Source organism: Sminthopsis crassicaudata, chromosome 2 (genome assembly GCF_048593235.1).
Source record: "Sminthopsis crassicaudata isolate SCR6 chromosome 2, ASM4859323v1, whole genome shotgun sequence".
Classification (NCBI taxonomy): Eukaryota; Metazoa; Chordata; class Mammalia; order Dasyuromorphia; family Dasyuridae; genus Sminthopsis; species Sminthopsis crassicaudata.
The window spans coordinates 316,678,435-316,698,718 of record NC_133618.1 but is presented as its reverse complement, the minus strand read 5'-3'; the positions used below and the strand labels follow the sequence as shown (position 1 = coordinate 316,698,718).

The 20,284-nt window shown below is 37.3% G+C and overlaps 1 protein-coding gene across 8 annotated transcripts in view; it reads right to left on the bottom strand.

Annotated features, from left to right (window-relative positions):
- The window catches only part of DPF3 (double PHD fingers 3), a 397,766-nt gene that overhangs the window by 103,786 nt on the left and 273,696 nt on the right, over nucleotides 1-20,284 (bottom strand). For all 8 annotated transcript variants that reach the window (XM_074290117.1, XM_074290119.1, XM_074290121.1 and 5 more), the window contains one exon: nucleotides 10,465-10,602. In XM_074290117.1, coding sequence (XP_074146218.1) covers nucleotides 10,465-10,602 — 138 coding nt within the window. The remainder of the gene's footprint in view (nucleotides 1-10,464; nucleotides 10,603-20,284) is intronic.

Here is a 20,284-nt window from a genome sequence, read left to right as displayed (position 1 = left end):
TTCTATAACTTTAGTCAACCCTCACAAAAATGTCCCTTCCACAAGTTGCAAATAAAACTGAGGCAAAGGATGGAGATGACTACAGAGCACATAGCATTAATGTGGAAAAAAATAAGTGCAGTGGATAGTCGAAGACTTCCAAGATCATTTCAACCAGAGCTTCCAATCTTTCTGTATGAAAGACCCTTCTTTATATAAAATCTTTGTAGGTCCCCTTTCATTAGATATAATTAAATATCAAAATTACAATGTTTGGTGATAATTATCACTCCCATGAAACAATTTAAGGGCCCCTCAAGGATCTAAGATCCACAGGCTGGGAACCAATGGTCTAATATTATTTGTATTTGTTTATTTTTAAATAGATAAACTCACGCCTAGTAAGATGACTTTACTACAGTTACTCAGATAGGGGAAAAGAAAGAAAGGGACTAATAATAATTTATATAGCACCTACTATGTGCCAGGCAAGGCGCTAAGAAGTTTACAAATATTGTTTTATTTAATCCACACAACCCTAGGGGATAGATGCTATTGTTAAACCATCTTACAATTGAAGAAACTGAGACAAAGCTTAAATGACTTGGTCAAAGTGATACATGTCTGAGGCTAGATTTGGATTCAAGTCCTCCTGACTCCAGGCTTAACAGTTTACGCACTGCACTACCTAGTTGTCTCAGGTTTCAATTCTTGATCTTCTGACTCCAAAATCCAGATTCTAGAGCCATTCTTCCAGTTCTTCACATTATCATTTATATGCTACTTTGTTAGACAGAAGTTAAAACAGAAAACTCCTATTTCAATTTTGTACTTTGGAGCTAAAGGCAGATGACATTTCAGTAAAGACCCTTGTATCTTTTCCCCTTTTCCCCAGTAGAAAAGCCTAAGTGCACTGTCCCTGGGAGATGGAACAAAATCTATTTTCTACATGAGTATACTCTGCTGAATCATGTGGCTTTTAAAGACATATTTCTGAGAAGTGATTATTGTAAGCTTATTTCAAAAGTTGTTTTAACTTTGTCTTTGAAAAATTATATTAGTGTGCCCTGAGGCAACTTGTTGAAGGGCAGATGTTATTAATTTAACATGTTAAATCTTCTCATATCAATGTGTTGGTGAAAGCGTATGCTCCTTTTAGATAACTTGTATATTAGTAGACTAATTTCCAGATTATTTAGTTAGTAGAAATTATTCGTAAGCATTCCCCTTTTCTACTTCTTCAGAGTACAACAATATGTCCTCCATACCCAAGGGGGAAACTTGTTTGATTCTTACATAAACAAGCAGAAGATTTTTCTCTATAGGGCAGAATTTAGTGTTTGCATGTGGATATGTGAACATATGTGTCTGGTAAAACATATTTATATGATGTACGCTAATCATTCAAAGAGTAACAATTCATGAGTGAAGCTGAAGAGATTTATCTAGTTCAGAAGATCTGTCCTTACTTTTTTGCTTGTTTGTTTAACATTTCTATCAGTGATCTGGAAGAAGATATATGTTGTTTTACAACAATTACCTATGCTATGAAATTAGAGGGGAAAATAGCATGTTGGACAATAGAACCCCAATGCTAAAAGGTCTCAATAGACTAGAACAGTGAACTCATCTAATACATAAATGTCAAGTCCTACACTTGGGTTCAAACAATAAACTACAAGCATGGATAACTAGATAATAGTTCATTGGGGGAAAAATAAACTGGGATTTTAGTGAGTAGTAAACTTGACATTGTGGTGTAGTAGAGAAAATAAGAAAAGAAAGAAGAGGGGAAAGGAAAGAAGAGGGGAGAGAAGAGAAGAGAGAAGAGAGGAAATGAGAGGAGGGGGGAAAAGATGATTTCTTTTTTATAGGGAAGATGGAATTTCATCAGTATGGTGACTTCACAGTGTGGAAACTCCTTGTAGCAATTCTGGAACCATATTGATAAATTATAGTCTTAGACATTGCCTAGGTCACTGAAAAGTTAAAGTGCATATATAGCTCGTATGGGTAAGAGGTTGAATTTAAGCTGAGGTCTTCCTGACACCAAGCTGGCATTGTCTTCATTCAGTCACATTTCTTTGCAATGCAATCTTAGACTGTATTAACAGAAACATGTGGTGTTAAAGTCCCACTGTTTTCTGGTATAGTCAGTTTATATCTAGAACAGGTCTTTTTCAACTTTTTCTGCCTTTTTGCTTAAGAAATTTTTATGTGACCCCGGGTATATAAGTATATAAAATAAGTATACAAATCTAACATTTACTGACAACAAATCATAATTCCATGATTCCCACATTCAGTTAGGGGAACCCATATAGAGTAACAATCAACCGTTTTTAGAAGCTTGGATCTAGAGGATTATATTCAGATCTTCCTGTTAGGGAAGACATTTACAAAACTGTGGTGTGCTCAAAGGAGAGAAATCAAGATAGTGAGAGGAAATGAAATTATTGTATGCAAAAACTGATTTCAGGAAAAGTGGAGATATTGATATGGAATATAGCAGATAACATCAGATTTGATTAACTGATTTTACTTCTTTTCTCTATCTAGTTATTCTTTAATCATATGATTAGTCTCCCTAGGTAATAGAAAGAGAAGGATATATTAGGAAATGAAGACAATACAAATAAAATATTTGATATATTTGTAAAGAAAATAAAGGACAAACTGATAAGCAAAAAAAAAAAAAAGAAAAGAAAGAAAGAAATGATTTCAAGAATCTGGGATGTTTAGCCTGAAAAAAAAAAAGAATTAGAAGGAACAAGCAGACTGATGTCTTCAAGAACGAACAGAGTAACCTATGGAAGAGGGAGTGAATTCTTTTGTTCTGTTCCAAAGAGCAAAATGAGACATATATTGAAGAGAGGCAGATTTCAGTTTTATATGAGGAAAATTAGAGTCCTTTAAGAATAGAATGATTTCCTTTGGAAAGTAGTCCTTATCACTGGAAGCCTTCAAATGGAAGCTATATGACTACGTGTCAGTGGGATTTCTATTCGGGTATAAATTGGGCTACATGATCTCTGAGGTCCCATCTACCTCAAGATTCTAAACAGCTAATATCATATGTATATAAAATATAGACATCTGGGTGGTGCCATATACATATAGCATATACAGCACTGGGCCTGAAATCAAGAAGATTCCTCTCCCTGAGTTCTAATCTGGCCTCAGACACTTTTAGTTGTGTGACTCTGGATGAGTAGCTTACCCTGCTTGCATCAGTTTCCTTATCTGTAAAAATGACTTGAAGAATAAAGTGGCAAATCACTCCAGTATCTTTGCCAAGAAAATCCAAATGGGATCCCAAAGAGTCAAACATGACTGAAACAACTGAATGAAGTATAAAATATATTACTGTGAAATAGTGTTATAATGTTTGAATAAATATTCAGGATATGCAGCATATTCTCTTAGTAGTTCGAAGGGTATTATAGACACTGTCAAATTAAGAAGTAGATTATAAAGTTCTTAAAGGATAGTGGCCATGTCATATTCATTCTTGTATTTTCTGAAGCACCTAGTACAGTATTCTGTATATAATAATTACTTAACAAGTATATGTTGAATTTTTAAAATACAAAATGTACTATTGCACATTAAGAACAATAGGTCCAAAACAAATCCATCTGAGAAAAGTCATTCATACATTCTGTCTTTAAATTAAGATAGAATGATGGAGTTAGAGAGCAAAAGAGTTGGAATAGGGGAATTTTAAGGAAGGAAAAAATAAGAATTAGTTAGCACTATGCTAAATGCTTCACAAAATTATACCATCTAACCCTTACAACACTCCTGGGAGATAAGTGAATTATTATCTTTATTTTACAGTTGAAACTAAATCAAATAGATGAAATGGCTTAGCTACAAATGAATTATCACAAATAAACACATGGTGTTGATGAACGTCATTGAGCTCTTCCCCGTGTGGCTATTATCTTCTACTGGATTTGAAAACAGGTCAATCAGAAAATAAAGTCTATCTGGTAAGATTTGAATTCAATTCTTCCTGATTCTAGACCTAACACTCTTTCCACTGTACCATCTAATTGCCTTTGGAATATGGAAGGCAAAGAATACAGTTTTGAACTGGTGATATAAACCAGAAGGAATGGAAATTAAATCCTACTTCAGAATGTCTAATAAGGGAGAAAATATGTCCAGAAGTTGAGTATTTAAGCTCCATGTTTGCAACTTCTTGGGGTTGCTGATCCTTAGGCCAAGACAAGAACATAAAAAAGAAGAGAGAAAAAAAAATAAAACAAGAGAAGGGAAGCATCAGGCAAAGAGAAAAACAAGAGCATAGGGAAGAAAAAAACAAAGCTGAAATAGCACAGAGGAGAACAAGAGGGCACAAGGTACAGTCACTGACTGCTGAGCTGGCAGCAGCAGGAGGGGAGGGGGAAGGGATGCTGGAGGAGGGCGGGTCAATAACTGGCCTTAGCACCAGTGCTGCTCCAAAGATGCCCTTTCAGCACTGGAGGGCTGGCATGACCACTGTGTTCACAGCAGGCTTCGTGATGAGCAATGGACTTCTTTGGAGGTGCAATTTCAGGGGAGAAAGGAGCACAGAAATGGGATGGAAGCAGCAGGGGAAGAAAATTAAGTTAAGAAGCCCTCACCACAGCAGTCTATACAAACCCACCTGCCCCAGGCCCTGCAAACTCCAAGAGACTGTGCTCTGAGTCCATTTGACTCTCTTTCCTTAGGGCACAACAGGCTGCTTGTACCTCCCTGCTGCTCTGCTTAAGGAAATAATCATCATTTGTTATTTACTATGTGTCTAGATCCCTCTTTGGTAGACTGCAGATTAGCCATTTGGATTAATGTCTCCCTCCCCTACTTCCAAAGCCTATGCAGAGCAGATTCCCAAAGCTAAGACCTTGTGACACTGCAGACCTGTCACAGTCAATTTATAACATGTGCCTACCTACCATTATTTAGGGGGAAAGACTGGATTCAATGCCCTGGCTCCCCCACAAACAGTAGAAGCTGCTAATAACTATGTATTAATGATGCAAGCAATTAAAACACATGGAAAAGATGGTCAGCAGCAGCCCCATGCACTGAGAGAATGATGAAAAGCTGCCAAGAGCTCTAAACAAGGAAAAGATAATATATAGTGAGAAAGAGGGGGAGAAGAAAAGAGAAAGTAGAGATAAGGGGGAGAGGAGATGATGGAGAGACAAAAGATGGTGGAAGACAGAGGGGGAGGAGGATAAAAGAGGCAGAAATGGAAAAAGGACAGAGAAGAAAGAAAGAAAGAAAGAGAGAAGGAGATTGGTGAGAAAGAGAGGGAGTGAGACAGAAAAGAAAAACTGGAAAAGAAGGAGAAGGATAAGGAAGATAAGAAAGGGACAGAGAAACTAGAGGAGAGAACAAGAGATGGAGAGAAGAAAGAGAAAATGGGAGAAAAGAGGTAGCAGGATGAAGAGGAGAAAAGAGGGGGAAAGCATAGAATAGAGTGAAGGATAGGAGAGAGAAAAGACAGAGAGAGAGGTAAGGGAAAGAAAGAAATAAAGGAGAGAGAGAGAAAGAGAGAGAGAGAGAGAGAGAGAGAGAGAGAGAGAGAGAGAGAGAGAGAGAGAGAGAGAGAGAAAGAGAGAGAGAAGAAGAAGAAGAAGAAGAAGAAGAAGAAGAAGAAGAAGAAGAAGAAGAAGAAGAGAAACAAAGAGAGAGACAGAGACAGAAACAAAGACACAGAGAGAGAAAGACAGAGAGATAGAGAAATAGAGAGAAAAAGACAGAGACAGAAAGAGATTCCAAGTGGAATAAACAATGAATCTTCTTTGGAGTTTTCCCAGAGTGTGGAGGGAGGGACCTCCTAAGAAACTTAACCTTTCAAAGGTTAAGCAACATAGTCACAAAGGTAGTATCTGAAGCAGGATATGAACCTAATGCTACTTATTCCAAGCTCAGTGTTATTTCAACTTTACTTTAGTTTCCTAAGGATAAAATAGTCCTGAGCATCATTAAGCTTCAAGATTTAAAAAAAAATAAATCTGATGTGAAGGTGAAAGAGGAAAGGATAAAGGAGGCAAGATCCCTGAGAAAATGGAGGTGATGGGACCATGGACTCAAGTAGAGATTAGATTTGGCAAAGTGAAGGGCCATCTCTTTCTAAGAAACCAGAAGCAAAAGAGAGAATAAGGTTTTGAGATTGAACTGGTAGGAACATGAAGATGTCAAATTCCATCAGTTTTTCTATTAGATAGAGAAGCTACCTATTGAGGGGAAGAAGGGGTTGGTTGCATTGAAAGCTTTCAGAACTAGGGGGGAAAAGGTTAGAACAGCAAACAACAGAGAGAGAATGATAGTGTCAAGCAAGGGAAAGTAATATTACTAGCATATTTATAGAGCTATTCAACATTTGGAAAAGCTTTTTTCACAACTTTGTTAAATACTACAAGTATTATTATCCCCCTTTTTACAGATAAGATTGAAAGATTCCATGATTTACTGAGGCTCTTGCTTCAACTCTCCCTCAGATTACTGTCATAACCTCCTAACAGATCCCTTGGTATTTAATCTTTCCCCCTTCTATCTCATTTTCCACAACACTTCCAATGGAATATCCCTAAAGTAGAAAGCTGATCATATCATTACTCTACTCAAGAAACTTCAATAGCTTCCTTTTGTATTAGAATAAAATACAAACTATTTTGTTTGGCACAATCATGATGTGGCTAAATTCAAAAACATTTTCTTTCAAGAGACCTTTTCTTATTTAAATTAATTGTGTCCTCCCACACCCATCACTGTGGCTTTATTTTATACATCTCATGTATTTCCTTATCTGTAAATAATTTGATATCCCCCAGAAGAATCTAAACTTGAAGGCAAGGTCAGTCTCACTTTTATATTTGTAGTTCTGATGAAATGATCTAGTTTTTGGAGTTCCCAGTTAGGGAACCAAAATATGATGAGGTTTAGATTTTGGGGTTCCCTTTTATAGGGAACCAAATGGAGAGGTTTGGCTCCCCTGCATCCCCTTAGGATTCAGCACAAGTGTAGGGAGTTTTGGGGAACTCCCTTCTGCTGGTGCAGAGATTCTCTATAAAGGAATTTACAAACTCAAAAACCTAGATTCATAAAAGAGACTTATAGGGATTGGGAAGTAAAGTTAGAGATCTTGACAGAGAGGCATAAAGTCTCACTAGGGAAATAGGTGAGTATAAAGAGAGAGCACTGGAAAAGAATATTATTCCAATGGACAAAGGCCTAGTTTGCATAGCATGGCATATCCTAGCATGGCATAGCATGGCATGTTTAGAACCTCTGCAAAGAGAGGATTTTAGATTGGCTCTTTAATAATAGGAGCTTTGACTATAAGCTGAAGGGGGGCTAGTGGATGGAGTCCCAAGTTGGCTCATCTACTAGCTGGGTTTCAGCTTGAGCTGGAATTTGAATAGAATTGGATAGAAGATAACAGAATGAAACTGTCTTGTTTCCCTCTGCAGGGGTTCCCTTACTGAGGCAGAATTGAAGGAGATTTTCTCCAAATAATTTTAGAGTTTAGGGGTCCCTTCTTTGGTTCTAGCACAGAGTAGACACTTAACAAATGATTGATTGATTGATCTTTGGTCAATATACTGGATCCATCTCAATGATCATAGCAAGACTGGGATTAATCAAAAACAGTCTTCAAATGAGTGTGTAAGGAAGCTTGAGTGAAAATGTTGTTTACGTAAGTCTTAGAATTTTTGCCCATGCGAAGCTTTCTTTCAACCTATGACATAATTATTATCTTCCACATGGTTTGAAACCTTAATCTATCAGATGATCTCTTTGAAGAATCAGTTTTCTCATCAGCAGGAAGAAAAAAGAGACAGAAAAACGGCTGCAACCATCATGCAAGACAATGAATTGTAAGTGCAAAATGGTCTGGAAAGCAAGAGTCAAGATGTAATTTCTTACAAAGGCACATCCACCTAAGAAAAGGAAATGATCTCAGTTGAAAGCAAGGGTCAGTTTTCTGTTGAGCCAATGATATCCAACTGATAAAATCATGGAAGTGAAGTGAAGAAAATAATTCTAAGATGGTCAGATGAAAAGAGAATCTTGGATAGAAAAAAATGTGCCCACTTGAAAAAAAGACTTTGGGGAGAAAGTGTTGTGGGGGTAAAAATAAGAGCAAATCAATAAATATTTTCAAGATGTCAATATAAATAAAGAGCCACACTATGGGAAGGAAAGAAACTGTGAGGAAGAGTCAACCTTAGCAGAAGAAGGCTGATTATTTTTCCTCTTTCTGAATTAAAGGATGATTAAGACACAGAAGCATCAGCATAGGTTCTCAGGAGAAGGAGATGGGCGAGCAGGAGGAACTAGTGGGGAAGACAGAGGTCTTTCAGACTCGTTTTCCTCAGAAGCAGGGCCCCTTTGGCAGAAGAACTCCAATACCCACAGAAAGAAGAAGGAAAACAGAGAAAGGTGGGTTGGGTTGTCTGTGTTAAAGTTACATAAAGAATTGTCTCCAGGCACAAAAGAAACAAACAATTAGTGAAGTAAAATTTTTAGTATAGGAATGTTAATTATCCTAGATGGTATCCTAGGCTGAGAGGTGAGAGTAGTCAACCTTTCTTTAGATATATTGTTGCACCCTGATTCTCACCCTGAAATCTAGCATCTGAAATGCATATGGAGCAATTGTACATACTAAAAAAAAGAGTCAGGGCTTGGGGGAGAGGAACACCCAAGTTCAGACTCTTTTAAAGTTGCTGAATCATATACTTTACCATCAACTCCCACCAAACAGGAAACCATTTGGTAATACTTCTGAAGCAGTATGGTCCAATAAAAGAGAACTGAATTTAGAGACAGGGAACTTTTACACCTGTGTGACACTTAGCAAATCATTTAATAATGGTAATAATATTAACTAATATTTGCATAATTCCTACTATGTGCTGGGTACTATGCTTAGCACTTTGCAATTTTTGCTTCATTTGATCCTCATAACAACTTTGGGAGAAAGATGCTATTGTAATCCCTATTTTACAATTGAGGGAACTGAGGCAAACAGATTAAGGGTCTTGCCTAGGCTGGATTTGAACTCAGGAAGTGAACTCAGGAATTCTTGATTCCAGTCCTAGATTCTACCCTCTGTACCACCTTGTTGTTGTTCAGTTGTGTCCTATTCTTTATGATCCCATGGACCATACTATCCATAGGGTTTTCTTGGCAAGATTACTGGAGTGGCTTGCCATTTCCTTCTCCTGTGGATTAAGGAAAACAGTGTAACATGACTACCCAAGGGTCACATAGCCAGTAATTATCTGAGACCAGATTTTATTTAAAGTCTTCCTGACTCCAAACTCAGTGCTCTATTCATTGGCCATCCAATGCCCTTTACGGCATCATCTAGCTGCCGCTAAATCTCTGGGTCTCAATTTTCTTATCTGTAAAGTCAAAGCATTGCAATAAATCGCCTGTAGAATCCTTCCTAGTACTAAATTTATGATCATATGACTTACCAAGACCTACAAAATTTTTGAGTAATACTCTTTTCAATTCTAGATTATGGTGATAGAATGAAATAACCAGCTTAAAACCATATCAAGCATTCCCACTACCAATTCTGACTCTCCATTTGTTAGTAGTTGGAGTTCTTGAATAACCAAACCATAGCTTAGAGGCTGGTCCAGCAAAGAAAGAAAAGTGAAAATGGAAAAAGAAATAGAAATCCTTCAGGGATCTGTTTAGGTCTATTGAACACTGCTTTCAAAAAGACAAGGACATAGAGATAATGTTTGTAAGCTGAGTGCACATACAAAACAGCCTGAAGACTCTAGGGCACTATATCCAGGGCAAAGGGCTCCTGCAGCAGAATTCTGACCCCGAAAACAAAGCCAGAGTCAGTACACAAAACAATATATCAAAGACACTTTCTTATAGCTCGTGATGGCTGAATAGTGAAATTCAATATTCAGTTGGAATAGACACGCCCAGAGGCGGTAGTACCAAATTCATCACTAGCTGGGCAAGTCAAAACTTGGTTCTACAGAAGCAAGTGGTAGATTTCCTTGATCTGAGGAACAGCCACAGCAGGAATGACATTTGATGTTGGGGTAGTTAAGGACCCCTCCCATTTCCTCCTTTAACCACTTCCTTTCCCTCCCTCTGGGAACAGTGATAGAAATTCGGCCTGCCACACAGCTCATGCTGAGCTGGTGTGGAGTCCTCGAGCTCAGCTTAGCAACAGAGAGGGCTAAACAGCTCTGCTCAAAAATCCAGCTTCCCCCATGGCAGAGAACAAATCAATAAGAATGGCTAAGAACACAGAAAAGGTTGGGGGAGGAGGAGGGAAAGAAAAGGAAGAAGAGAGAGAGGGAGAGGGAGGGGGAAGAATAGAGAGGAAAATAGAGAGGAGAGAAAGAATTTTTCAACTCTATCCAGTCCTACCCTCACTCCCATTCCTATTTCATCCCAGGCCCAAACAAATAAATCAAAAGAATAGGATAGGAAGGTACTCACGTCTGTGGTTTTCATTTCTGTGGACAGGGGGGGACCGCGTCTCTTGCTCCCGGGCTTCATCCCCTTCTTCACTGGCTAGGTGTGTGTGAGCATAATGATAGCTGAGCCCTGGCCGGTTCTTGTAACGTTTGCCACAGACTAGAGAGGAGAAAAGGAAAAGGAAGGGGTGAACATGATAATAGGTCAGCATCTTCTGCCATTCCTGTTCTCATTCTCCAAGATATCACCTCTCCCCCTGCCCATTTAAATCCAGGAGGGCCCAAGACCTTCTCTTGAAAACGTGTCTCAATTGAAGCTATGATTTATGAAAGCTTTACATGGCAGTCATTTTCAATATGCAATCCCATTATACCCCTTTCCCTTTCTTCCTCCCCAAAAGCCCCGTCCAACCTCCAAAGTGATGAACTCTAAGGTTCAGGTACCCTTAATGGCCACTTAACTGCCTTAGTTATACAACCCAGAAAGCCTGATACCTAAAGATCTCTAAGCATTTTTTCCTAAAAAATGCTTTTATTAGCACCACTTTTCAAAAGGAAAAAGGAAGAATGACAATCAATATAGGTAAATCTAGAAGGGAGAGGCAAGGACAGAAAGGGAAAAGGAGGGAGCTCTTTTTTGGATGGTTGCTCAATAGAATCATTTAGGTAGTTAAGTGATCCAAAGTCTGCTAACATATAAAAAGGAAGATTCCCCTACAGAGCCCCATGAGCCTTGTTTTAATGTTGGAAGATCTGAGACTATTTTCACCGGTAGAGGGAAAAAAAAATCTCCAAAGTCAGTCATGTGTCATATTATGCCATATCAAATTTATTCAGGACATATCCACACTCTCAAGAACATTCTCAAGAACACATCTTTTGTCTGTCTATACTGATGGATGGTAGCCACCATGCAGAAGAATTTGAGCATTACCAGCTACCATTCCCACAGGTGGACAGAGAGAACTATGCTCTTGGATACTTTTGGTCCAGCAGAGCTTCCCATTGCCAGCCATAAAGATACAGGAATTCCTATATGTCAGCAATGGCTTCATACTTTGGAACCTTTCCTTGACTTTGGTAAATAGAAATCTGATCCTAGTCTGAAATTAAGGGATATGAATTAGCACATACAAAGGGACTTTGTATAAGAAGTGAGATTTAGGATGACTTAGAAATATTCAATATCTGAATATGTGTAATTTCAACAATTTCATCATTACATAGGGAAGAGGAAAAGGAAGGAACAGAGTGAGAGAGGGAAGGACAAAGAAAACAAGCATTTTTATTAAGCACCTAATATATCCCAGGCAATGTACTCAGCACTTTACAAATATTATTTCATTTGATTCCTACAGTAATTCTGGGAGGTAGATACTATCATAATCTTCATTTTACATTTGAGGAAACCAAGGCAAATAGAGGTTAAGTGACTTTCCTGGGATCTTATATATTATGGTGATCAAACATGATGTTTATCAATAAATATCAATAAATAAAAATTGATCATAGATTACATGCAAAGAAATTTATAGTTACAAAGCACTTCCCATGTGTTAGTCATCCTAGTCTCACAACAACCCTGTGAGGTATTATTATCCACATTTTTCAGATTGAGAAGCTAGAGCTCAGAGAGATTAAGAACTTTGCCCAAAATTACATTTTGGGACGTGGTAGAGTGAGGACTTGATCCTAGACTCTAAGTCCTTTGGTTTTTCTATTATATCATGCTGTCTCTACCAATGCTATTATTATCTTCATTTTGCAGATGAAGAAATTGAGGCTGAGAGGAGCTAAGTGGCTTTGCTGATGGTCACATAGCTAGCAAGTATCTGAGGGAGAATTTGAACTCAATGCTTTATTCTAAGTCCAGCACTTTATCCACTGAGGTAGTATGGCATAGTATATAGTACTAGAGTCAAAAGACCTACCTTATGATATTAACTAGCTATGTAATCAGCAGCAAGTCACTTGAGTTTCAGACAACATTAAGATTATAAATTATAGATTAGTTGCAATCTGTATTAGCAGAGAAAGTTCCCCCAGTAATAAAAATTACATATTTTTACTTATATTTCATGTAATACTACTACAAGTATAATTTTATTTTCACCAAGTAGAATTATTCACATATCTTCAGATGCTTTAACTAATCTTTCAGAATAGCTCTTGAAACTTCTAAAACCAAAAGAGCCCACTAAGACAAGCAATTAAGAGAACGATTCTGATATTTCCTTCTCAGAAGTGGGGGGAATAAAAAGTTAAGTAGGAAGAAATAGAATAATAGATTTAGAAATGGAAGGGACTTTAGAGACCACTAAGTCTAATTCCTTCATCTTATAAAGAAATTGAGTCATAGTTTGATTTGTTCACAAGTGTTTGAGATGGGATTTGAACCCAGCACCTCCTGATTCTAAGTTAAAAACTCTTAGGAAGGAGGATATCTGGCATCATGAACAATCAATCCTTCTTAATGTGTGGGTAATAACAATTATTTAATTGTCTGTCATATAGAATCAGAGCAAAATTCAAACCTGAGACTTTTAGAAATTTTCACATCCCTATTCTCTAATTAAAGATTCTCTTTCCATCAGCTTGTTTTTTTGTCCTAAGCACTTTTAAAATCATCCTTTCTATACTATCCAGCTTTAAAAAGAATTCAATCCAACAAAGAAAATCTATGATTAAGTGCCTTCTATGTACAAGGTGCTGACTGTGCTAGGGCAGTGAGGTGCTGTCCTAGGTGCTGAGGTTCAGAGGAAGAAGAAAATTCTTTATCCACAGTTTTTACTGTCTTTCCAATTCAAGAAAATGTGCATCTGAATCCTGTGTTGCTAGCACACAACAAACATAAAATGAGGACACAGATTACAAGCGCAATTAAGTCCTCTCTCCTTCCCTCTCTCCTTTCCTCCAGGGTAAATATCTTAGAGAGCAAAAACATTTTTTGCCCCATTCCAAGACCAAAAAGGTTCCCAGTGCAGCAGTTATTGTATACAGCCTTCTCTTTTGGCAAAGGGGAATTTTTTCCCACTTATTCCTTCTTGCCTTGAGGAAGAGAAGCATCTGGGAGCAATTTAAGTAAAGGAACTTGACCCCAGCAGGAAGCAGAATTCTAAATGCACAGTGAGAGAAAGAGACTCTCTTTCCCATTTCCCTACTTACTTATGACAAAGATTCTGCTGAGGTTCGCTAAGAGGAACTTGGAACACAAAATGTGTAGCTGTCAATTGTTTTGTTAAGGTTTTTTTTGTTTGTTTGTTTGGTTGGTTGGTTGGTTGGTTGGTTGGTTTGGTTTGAGTCTTTTTAAGGCGGGAAAACAAAAGGAAATTGCCAAAGGCAATTAGAGAATGAGAGCCCAGGGATATACACCTATTCCTTGATGAAAGAGTTACAAATCCTGAGTTTATTTGTAAATCTGCTTCTAAAGTTCTTTGTTATTCTGAGTAACCTACTTCTCTCTTGCTTTAACATCCTCATCTACAAAGTGGACACAGAACTTGCCATTAGCTGATGTTTATAACATACTGATAAGGACTTTGATGATGATAATGATGGTGATGATGATGAAATCAAGAAGTGGTATCCAATTTTTGAAAGAACTTAAGAATTCTATAGCCTCTTATGCAAGAGGAAGTCATTTTGACTTATACAGTTTGACTTATGTATGACTTAAATACATACGCTTACATAGATGCAACAAATCAGATTCTTAAAATTGGAAGGGATTATCCAATCCAAACTCTAACCCAATGCAAATATTTCCCCTATAACATCCTTAGCAAATGATCATCCAGTCTCTATTTGAACACAACCAAAGGCAGGAAGATTACATATGTCAATATCCCTCCAGACAAATGAAAAGATTCATTTCCATTGATCCTACACAATTTAATAACAAAAAATATCACTGAAGGAAGATGGATCCTAATAGTCCATCCTGTTGAGAATCATATAACTATGGCAATCCAAGATGTATACATCATAATTGTACTTACAGTAATGTTCATAGTGAAAAAATAAAGTGTACCCCAAAAAGTAGAATCATGATTTGTAATACAGATAATTTACATTTTTTTTTCTGAAGCTGGGGTTAAGTGACTTGCCCAGGGTCACACAGCTAGGAAGTGTTAAGTGTCTGAGATCAGATTTGAACTCGGGTCCTCCTGAATTCAAGGCTGGTGCTCTATCCACTGCACCACCTAGATGCCCCCGATAATTTACATTATTAAAATTCAATTTTACATAAAGAATTCTGAGAGAAATCTACATTCCAAAAACAACTTATATTAACTTTATAGCATAGTACTGTGCTCCTCTTTCTACTCCTATTTCTCAGCTTGTGACTTTTCACCCCTCAAAAAAAAAAAAAACCCAAAACCCTATAACTTCCAAATAAAAGCAGAACAAAGGCACTGAGAAACCTCTACCATCTCTGTGCAATCAGGGGATTGGTTTGAAACCACACACACACTCACACAAACACGTCCTCTATTTCCCCACCTCCTATTACAATCACCTTTATATGCCCCACCCTCCTTACTCACCCCCTATATAGCCCCAGGTGTCTGTCTTCCCTCTATCAGTGCTTGATCTGCTCAAGTCTGTCCCCACTCCTGAGTGTTTCTCTTGCTCTTACTTCTCTACCCATGGACCTTGTGTGTCCTTAAACTGCTACCCTCTTTCCATAAGTCAATGGATCCCTTGTTTCCTCCCTTCCCCAAGTCCCTAGGCAAATTTGCATTGTGTAAAAATCACCTTATGAAAAAGTGTAGAGGTTTGCCCACTTATAGGGACAATTTACTCAAACAAAAAGATGGCAACTTGGGCTTCTACAGTTTCTGTCATGTACTAAATCAATAATGCTGAATGAAGTGGACATGATATTCAAACCAAAATAAAGCAGAAGTATTCTTGAAACCTTCAAACCATCCATCAACAAGCATTTATTGAATACTTACTATGTGTCAGATAGAAAGAGGAGAAGTGTACATATGTAACTACAGGAAGAGAAACAACAAGTCTCATCAACTAACTGGATATGAAAGGGAGGGACAAAGCAGAAAATCAAAAATGAATCCAAGACTGTGGGTGTGGGTGTCTTGAAGAATGGTGGTGCATCAACAGAAGTGCAAGGGACTATAGAGATATCCACTCCAACCTTCCCATTTTACAGATCAAGAAACTGAAACCTGGAAAGTAACTTTGTCACATAGCTAACAAATGTCAGGGGTAGGATTTGAACTCTATTAGTCTTTCCTGAGTAGAAGTCCAGGATATGGCTGAAATTCCATGGGAAAGCAAACAGAAGGAGAAAAAAGAACACCTAGGTAAAGAGCTATGAGTACCAAAAAATCAGGAAGTTAGAAGAGAAAAAAAAAGAATCAGAGAAATTGCAAATATAGAGAAGTAGGAGAGAAACTGAAGGGGTCAAATGCAAAAATTAAAGAAAATGAGGAGGGGCATTTAGTGGTATAGTGGATATAGTATCAGCTCTGGAGACAGGAAGACCTAAGTTCAAATCCAGCCTCAGACATTTACTAGCTATGACCCTGGGCAAATCACTTAACTTTTTTGGCTTCAATTTCCCCATTTGTTACATGAGCTGAAGAAGGAAATGGCAAACCACTACATTATTTTTGCCATGGATACCCAAATGGAATCACAAAAATTTGAACATGACTAAACAACAACAATAAAAAAAAATAAGAAAATGAAAATGGAGAAAGAACATTTTGGGAGAATGATGGATGTAGATTGTAAGAAGCTGAGGAGTGACTGGGTAATGAAGCAGTAGGGACAAAGTGCAGATGGCTCTTTAATAATATTTGACTGAAGAAATAAGAGAGATAGAATAGTAATGTGAAGGAACAGCAGAGCTGTATTTTTAAGATAAAGAATATCATAACATTTCTGTGGGTGAAAGAAAGAAATCAGTAGAAAGGGAGAGAATGAAAATTCTGAGGGAGAAGAGTTAATTATTTGAGCACTAATTGTTCAGGAGAAGCTGATGGAATAATGACATTTTATTATTATTGCAACCACAATGACAATGACAACAACAATAATTGCTCACATTTAGATGATGAAAGTGCTTTATATACTTTAATGGAATCTTATAACAACCCTTTGAAGTCAGTGCTGTTGGTATCCCTAGAAGTTGATGGACTTGCCCAGCATCACACAGTTAGTAAGTATGGGGGTCATGATTTGAACCCAGTTCTTCTTGAGTCCAAGTTGGCACTTGACTACACTTTTTATGAAAGGACAAATCAGCTTTAGAAAGAAAAGCATTGCTTCATTTGAAGCAGAAAAGAAGTGAAGAGAATGTTTGAAGTATTTGGTGGTGGAGAGAAATTAACTCTGCTCATGTCTGACAGCCCCAAATGTTTCAGTAAAGAATGAAAAATGTCCATTTGCAGAGAGTTAGAGAGGTGAGAGTAAAGCAGGGGATTTGGGAAAATAGGAGGGGGAAAGTTTGGAGCAGCTGCTATGGGAATTGCCACAATGCCTCTGAAGAAAGATGGAAGGTTACCACATTACCCTATTATCACACACACACACACACACACACACACACACAAACACATACACATACATATCCTTTAATATGGATTAATGAGGCACTTTCCCCAACTTGATATGAATGAGTTTATAGATATTTCTTTTCCAGACAGCTAAATGAAAACAAATACTGAAAAAAAGAGAGCTTTGACAGAAGAAGGGAATAATAAAAATACAATAGAAACAACTGGCATTTCTATATCTCTTGAAGGATTGCAAAGACTTTACATGTCCCTTCTTAGCTGAGCCTCATAACAACTTTGACATAGGTACTACAAATATTTATATCCCCATTTACAGATGAGAAATTGAGGATCAAAAGATAGAGGAAAGAAATAAGCATTTATTAAGTGCCTATTCGGTGCCAAACACTATGGTAAATGTTTTTACAAATATTATTTCATTTAGTCCTCACCATAGTCCTGGGATATAAGTGCCGTTATTATCCCTATTTTATAGTTGAAGAAATTGAGGCAGATAAAAGTGAAGTGACTTGCCCATAATCTCCCAGATAGTGTCAAAGATATGATTTGAAGCCAGGTCTACCTGACTCCAATTCCGGATCTAATATGAATGACATAAAGGAGATTCAGGAGACCAAGGGAAACTATCCTAGAACAAACAAATAACCATTCAAATATCCACAGCTATAGCAACTTCTAGCAGGAAGCTATCACTAATATATATAAGCAGCTAGAAAGCTATAATATACAAATTATATAATTAATATAATATAATAAAAATTAATTAATTAAATATAATTAATAAATTTATTAATTATGTCATATATAATATGTAAATATGTTATATATGATAGCACTGATTTCAAAGAGTTGTAAGGATCCAATAAGATGTGGGGGTTCTAAAACCCAACATGAGGGAAACTGTTTTTTGTTACTCCTAACCTAGCTTTTTTCAAGTTTCAATAGGAAACTACTTGCAAGACAAATTTGCCCTTGAGTAAACTGAACTTATTTTAGCCCCACTGCCCCATGTCTTCAGTATCCTGCAGCTATCCCAACCATTTCTCTGTGGTATGAAACTGCATATTCCATTTCAGGCTGACTTCCTTTGTGACCATGGGACCCTACAAACCCTTGGTGGCCCTCACTAGCTTATTTGTCTATATGTACCTTCATGGGAACCAGAAGAATTTTGGAACAAAGCTTATCAAGTTACAAGAGATGGACACTGATAAGAACTGATCTCAGGCAAATCTGGATAGACTCAAGCCTGAGAATGGTTCTGAGACTTCAGTCCATCTTTATTAAATATCTGTGGCACAGTAGACAAGGCAGAAGACCTCTGAATGCAAATCCTACCCCCAGACACTTATAAGCTGTGTGACTTTATTTCTGTCTGCTTCAATTTCTTCAAATACAAAAGGAAAAAATAATAGCATCTACCTCCCAGGGTTGTTGTAGGAAACAAGTGACAATAATTGTAAAACATTTTGTACAATGTCTTGCACATAGTAGATGCTTAATCAACACTTGTTTCCCTGCTTCCTTCCTTTTTACTAAAGAAGAGAATATTAAGAAGAGAATAACGGCATTAAAGTACCTGAGAGAAAAGGGAAGTGACCTTGGGAAAGGATTGAAAATACGATTGACTCAGCTATACTCAGAGAAGGAACACTGGGAAATGAGTGTAAACTGTTTGCATTTATGTTTTTCTTCCCAGGTTATTTTTACCTTCTGAATCCAATTCTTCCTTTGCAACAACAACAACAACAAATTCTGCACACATATATTGTATCTAGGATATTCTACAACATATTTAATATGTATGGGAATGCCTGCCATATAGGGGAAGGGGTGGAGAGAAAGAGGGGAAAATTCGGAACAGGAGGGAGTGCAAGGAATAATGTCGTAAAAAATTACCCATGCATATGTACTGTCAAAAAAATGTTATAATTATAAAATTAATTTTAAAAAAAAGAAAGAAAATACAATTGACTGCCACTTTTACTCAGAATTGGTTCTTTTCACTGATGTTATATTGTCCCACCTTTTTACTACCAAAAAAGGCATAATCTACCTGGGATCCAATATCATATGCCTGGGATCTAACAAATTCCAGGTTTGCTCAGGGGCAGTGAGACTTCTCTCCAGGTCCTTCCTTCCTCACAACCATCCCAGCCTAAGACCAGCAAAACAATGAAGTGGAACATAACTGGACTGTTCAACATTTATTCCTTTTATTGACAAGGATTAGGTACTAAAGGCCATATCTAAAAGAGTATATAGTAGCCAATAAGGCACAAGACCTTATGGTTAAGAAGATCTGTGTTCAAGTCTTACCTCTAATTCAAAATGGACATTCAATCTCTCAGTGCTTCAGGCAACTCTTTAAAGCCTCAATTTGGAAGACAGTTGCTAATTTAAATTGATAGAAGTTTGCTCACCAGGAATTACCTATGCCAATAAAATCATAGTTCTAAACCCCTGAATTAACAACCTGAATACATTTATACAATACTCTATGCCTCAAGCTATTATTCCTTTTAGCTATTAGTATTAATAACTTTCAGGAATTATAACAATAAATAGACATCAGGATCAGACCTGTAATTTTATGGGTATAGGGAATTTACAAGTGAGTTGTAGATTTGCCTAAAGCACTGAAAGGTAGGAATTTGCTCAGGGTCACATAGCTAACATGTCAGGAGCAAGAAACTAGGTCTTTGAGGCCATGCTTTTGTCTACTATATCACACTATCTCTCTATTGCAATAATAAGAAGATTGATTACAATGGCCATAGGAGAGAAGAATTCCTGGAGATTGGCATTCCTCCAAACCAGAAGAAAAGTATCTAAACCAAGGATTAAAAAAGAACTGGGAAATTACAGATGGGGAACCTCTAGTTTGAATTAGGCAGGATTCATTTCTATTCAATTCAACAAATATTTCAGTTCAGTTGAATAGGATCTCCCAGGCTATCACATGCAGTTGCTTTGTTTATGGGTGACAGGTGGGAAAGATGAGAAATAAACTTTCATCTCCTAAGTCCTTCCTTTGGCAAGAAATTGAAAAGGGAAACACCTTAACTCCCAAACTTGGCAAACTGTAAGATAGTTAATAAAGCAGTAGCACTGTGATTACTTGCAGGAAAATAAAGTAAAAGACTAGAGGCACCATGAATAGGTCAAAAAAACCTCACCACGTTCAAATAATTTAGTATTTCTCCAAAACAGGATACCCAGTGGCTACATGAAAGCAATAGACAAAATATCTATCAACTGGCATTAGTAACCAAAGCACTTAATACTGTTCCA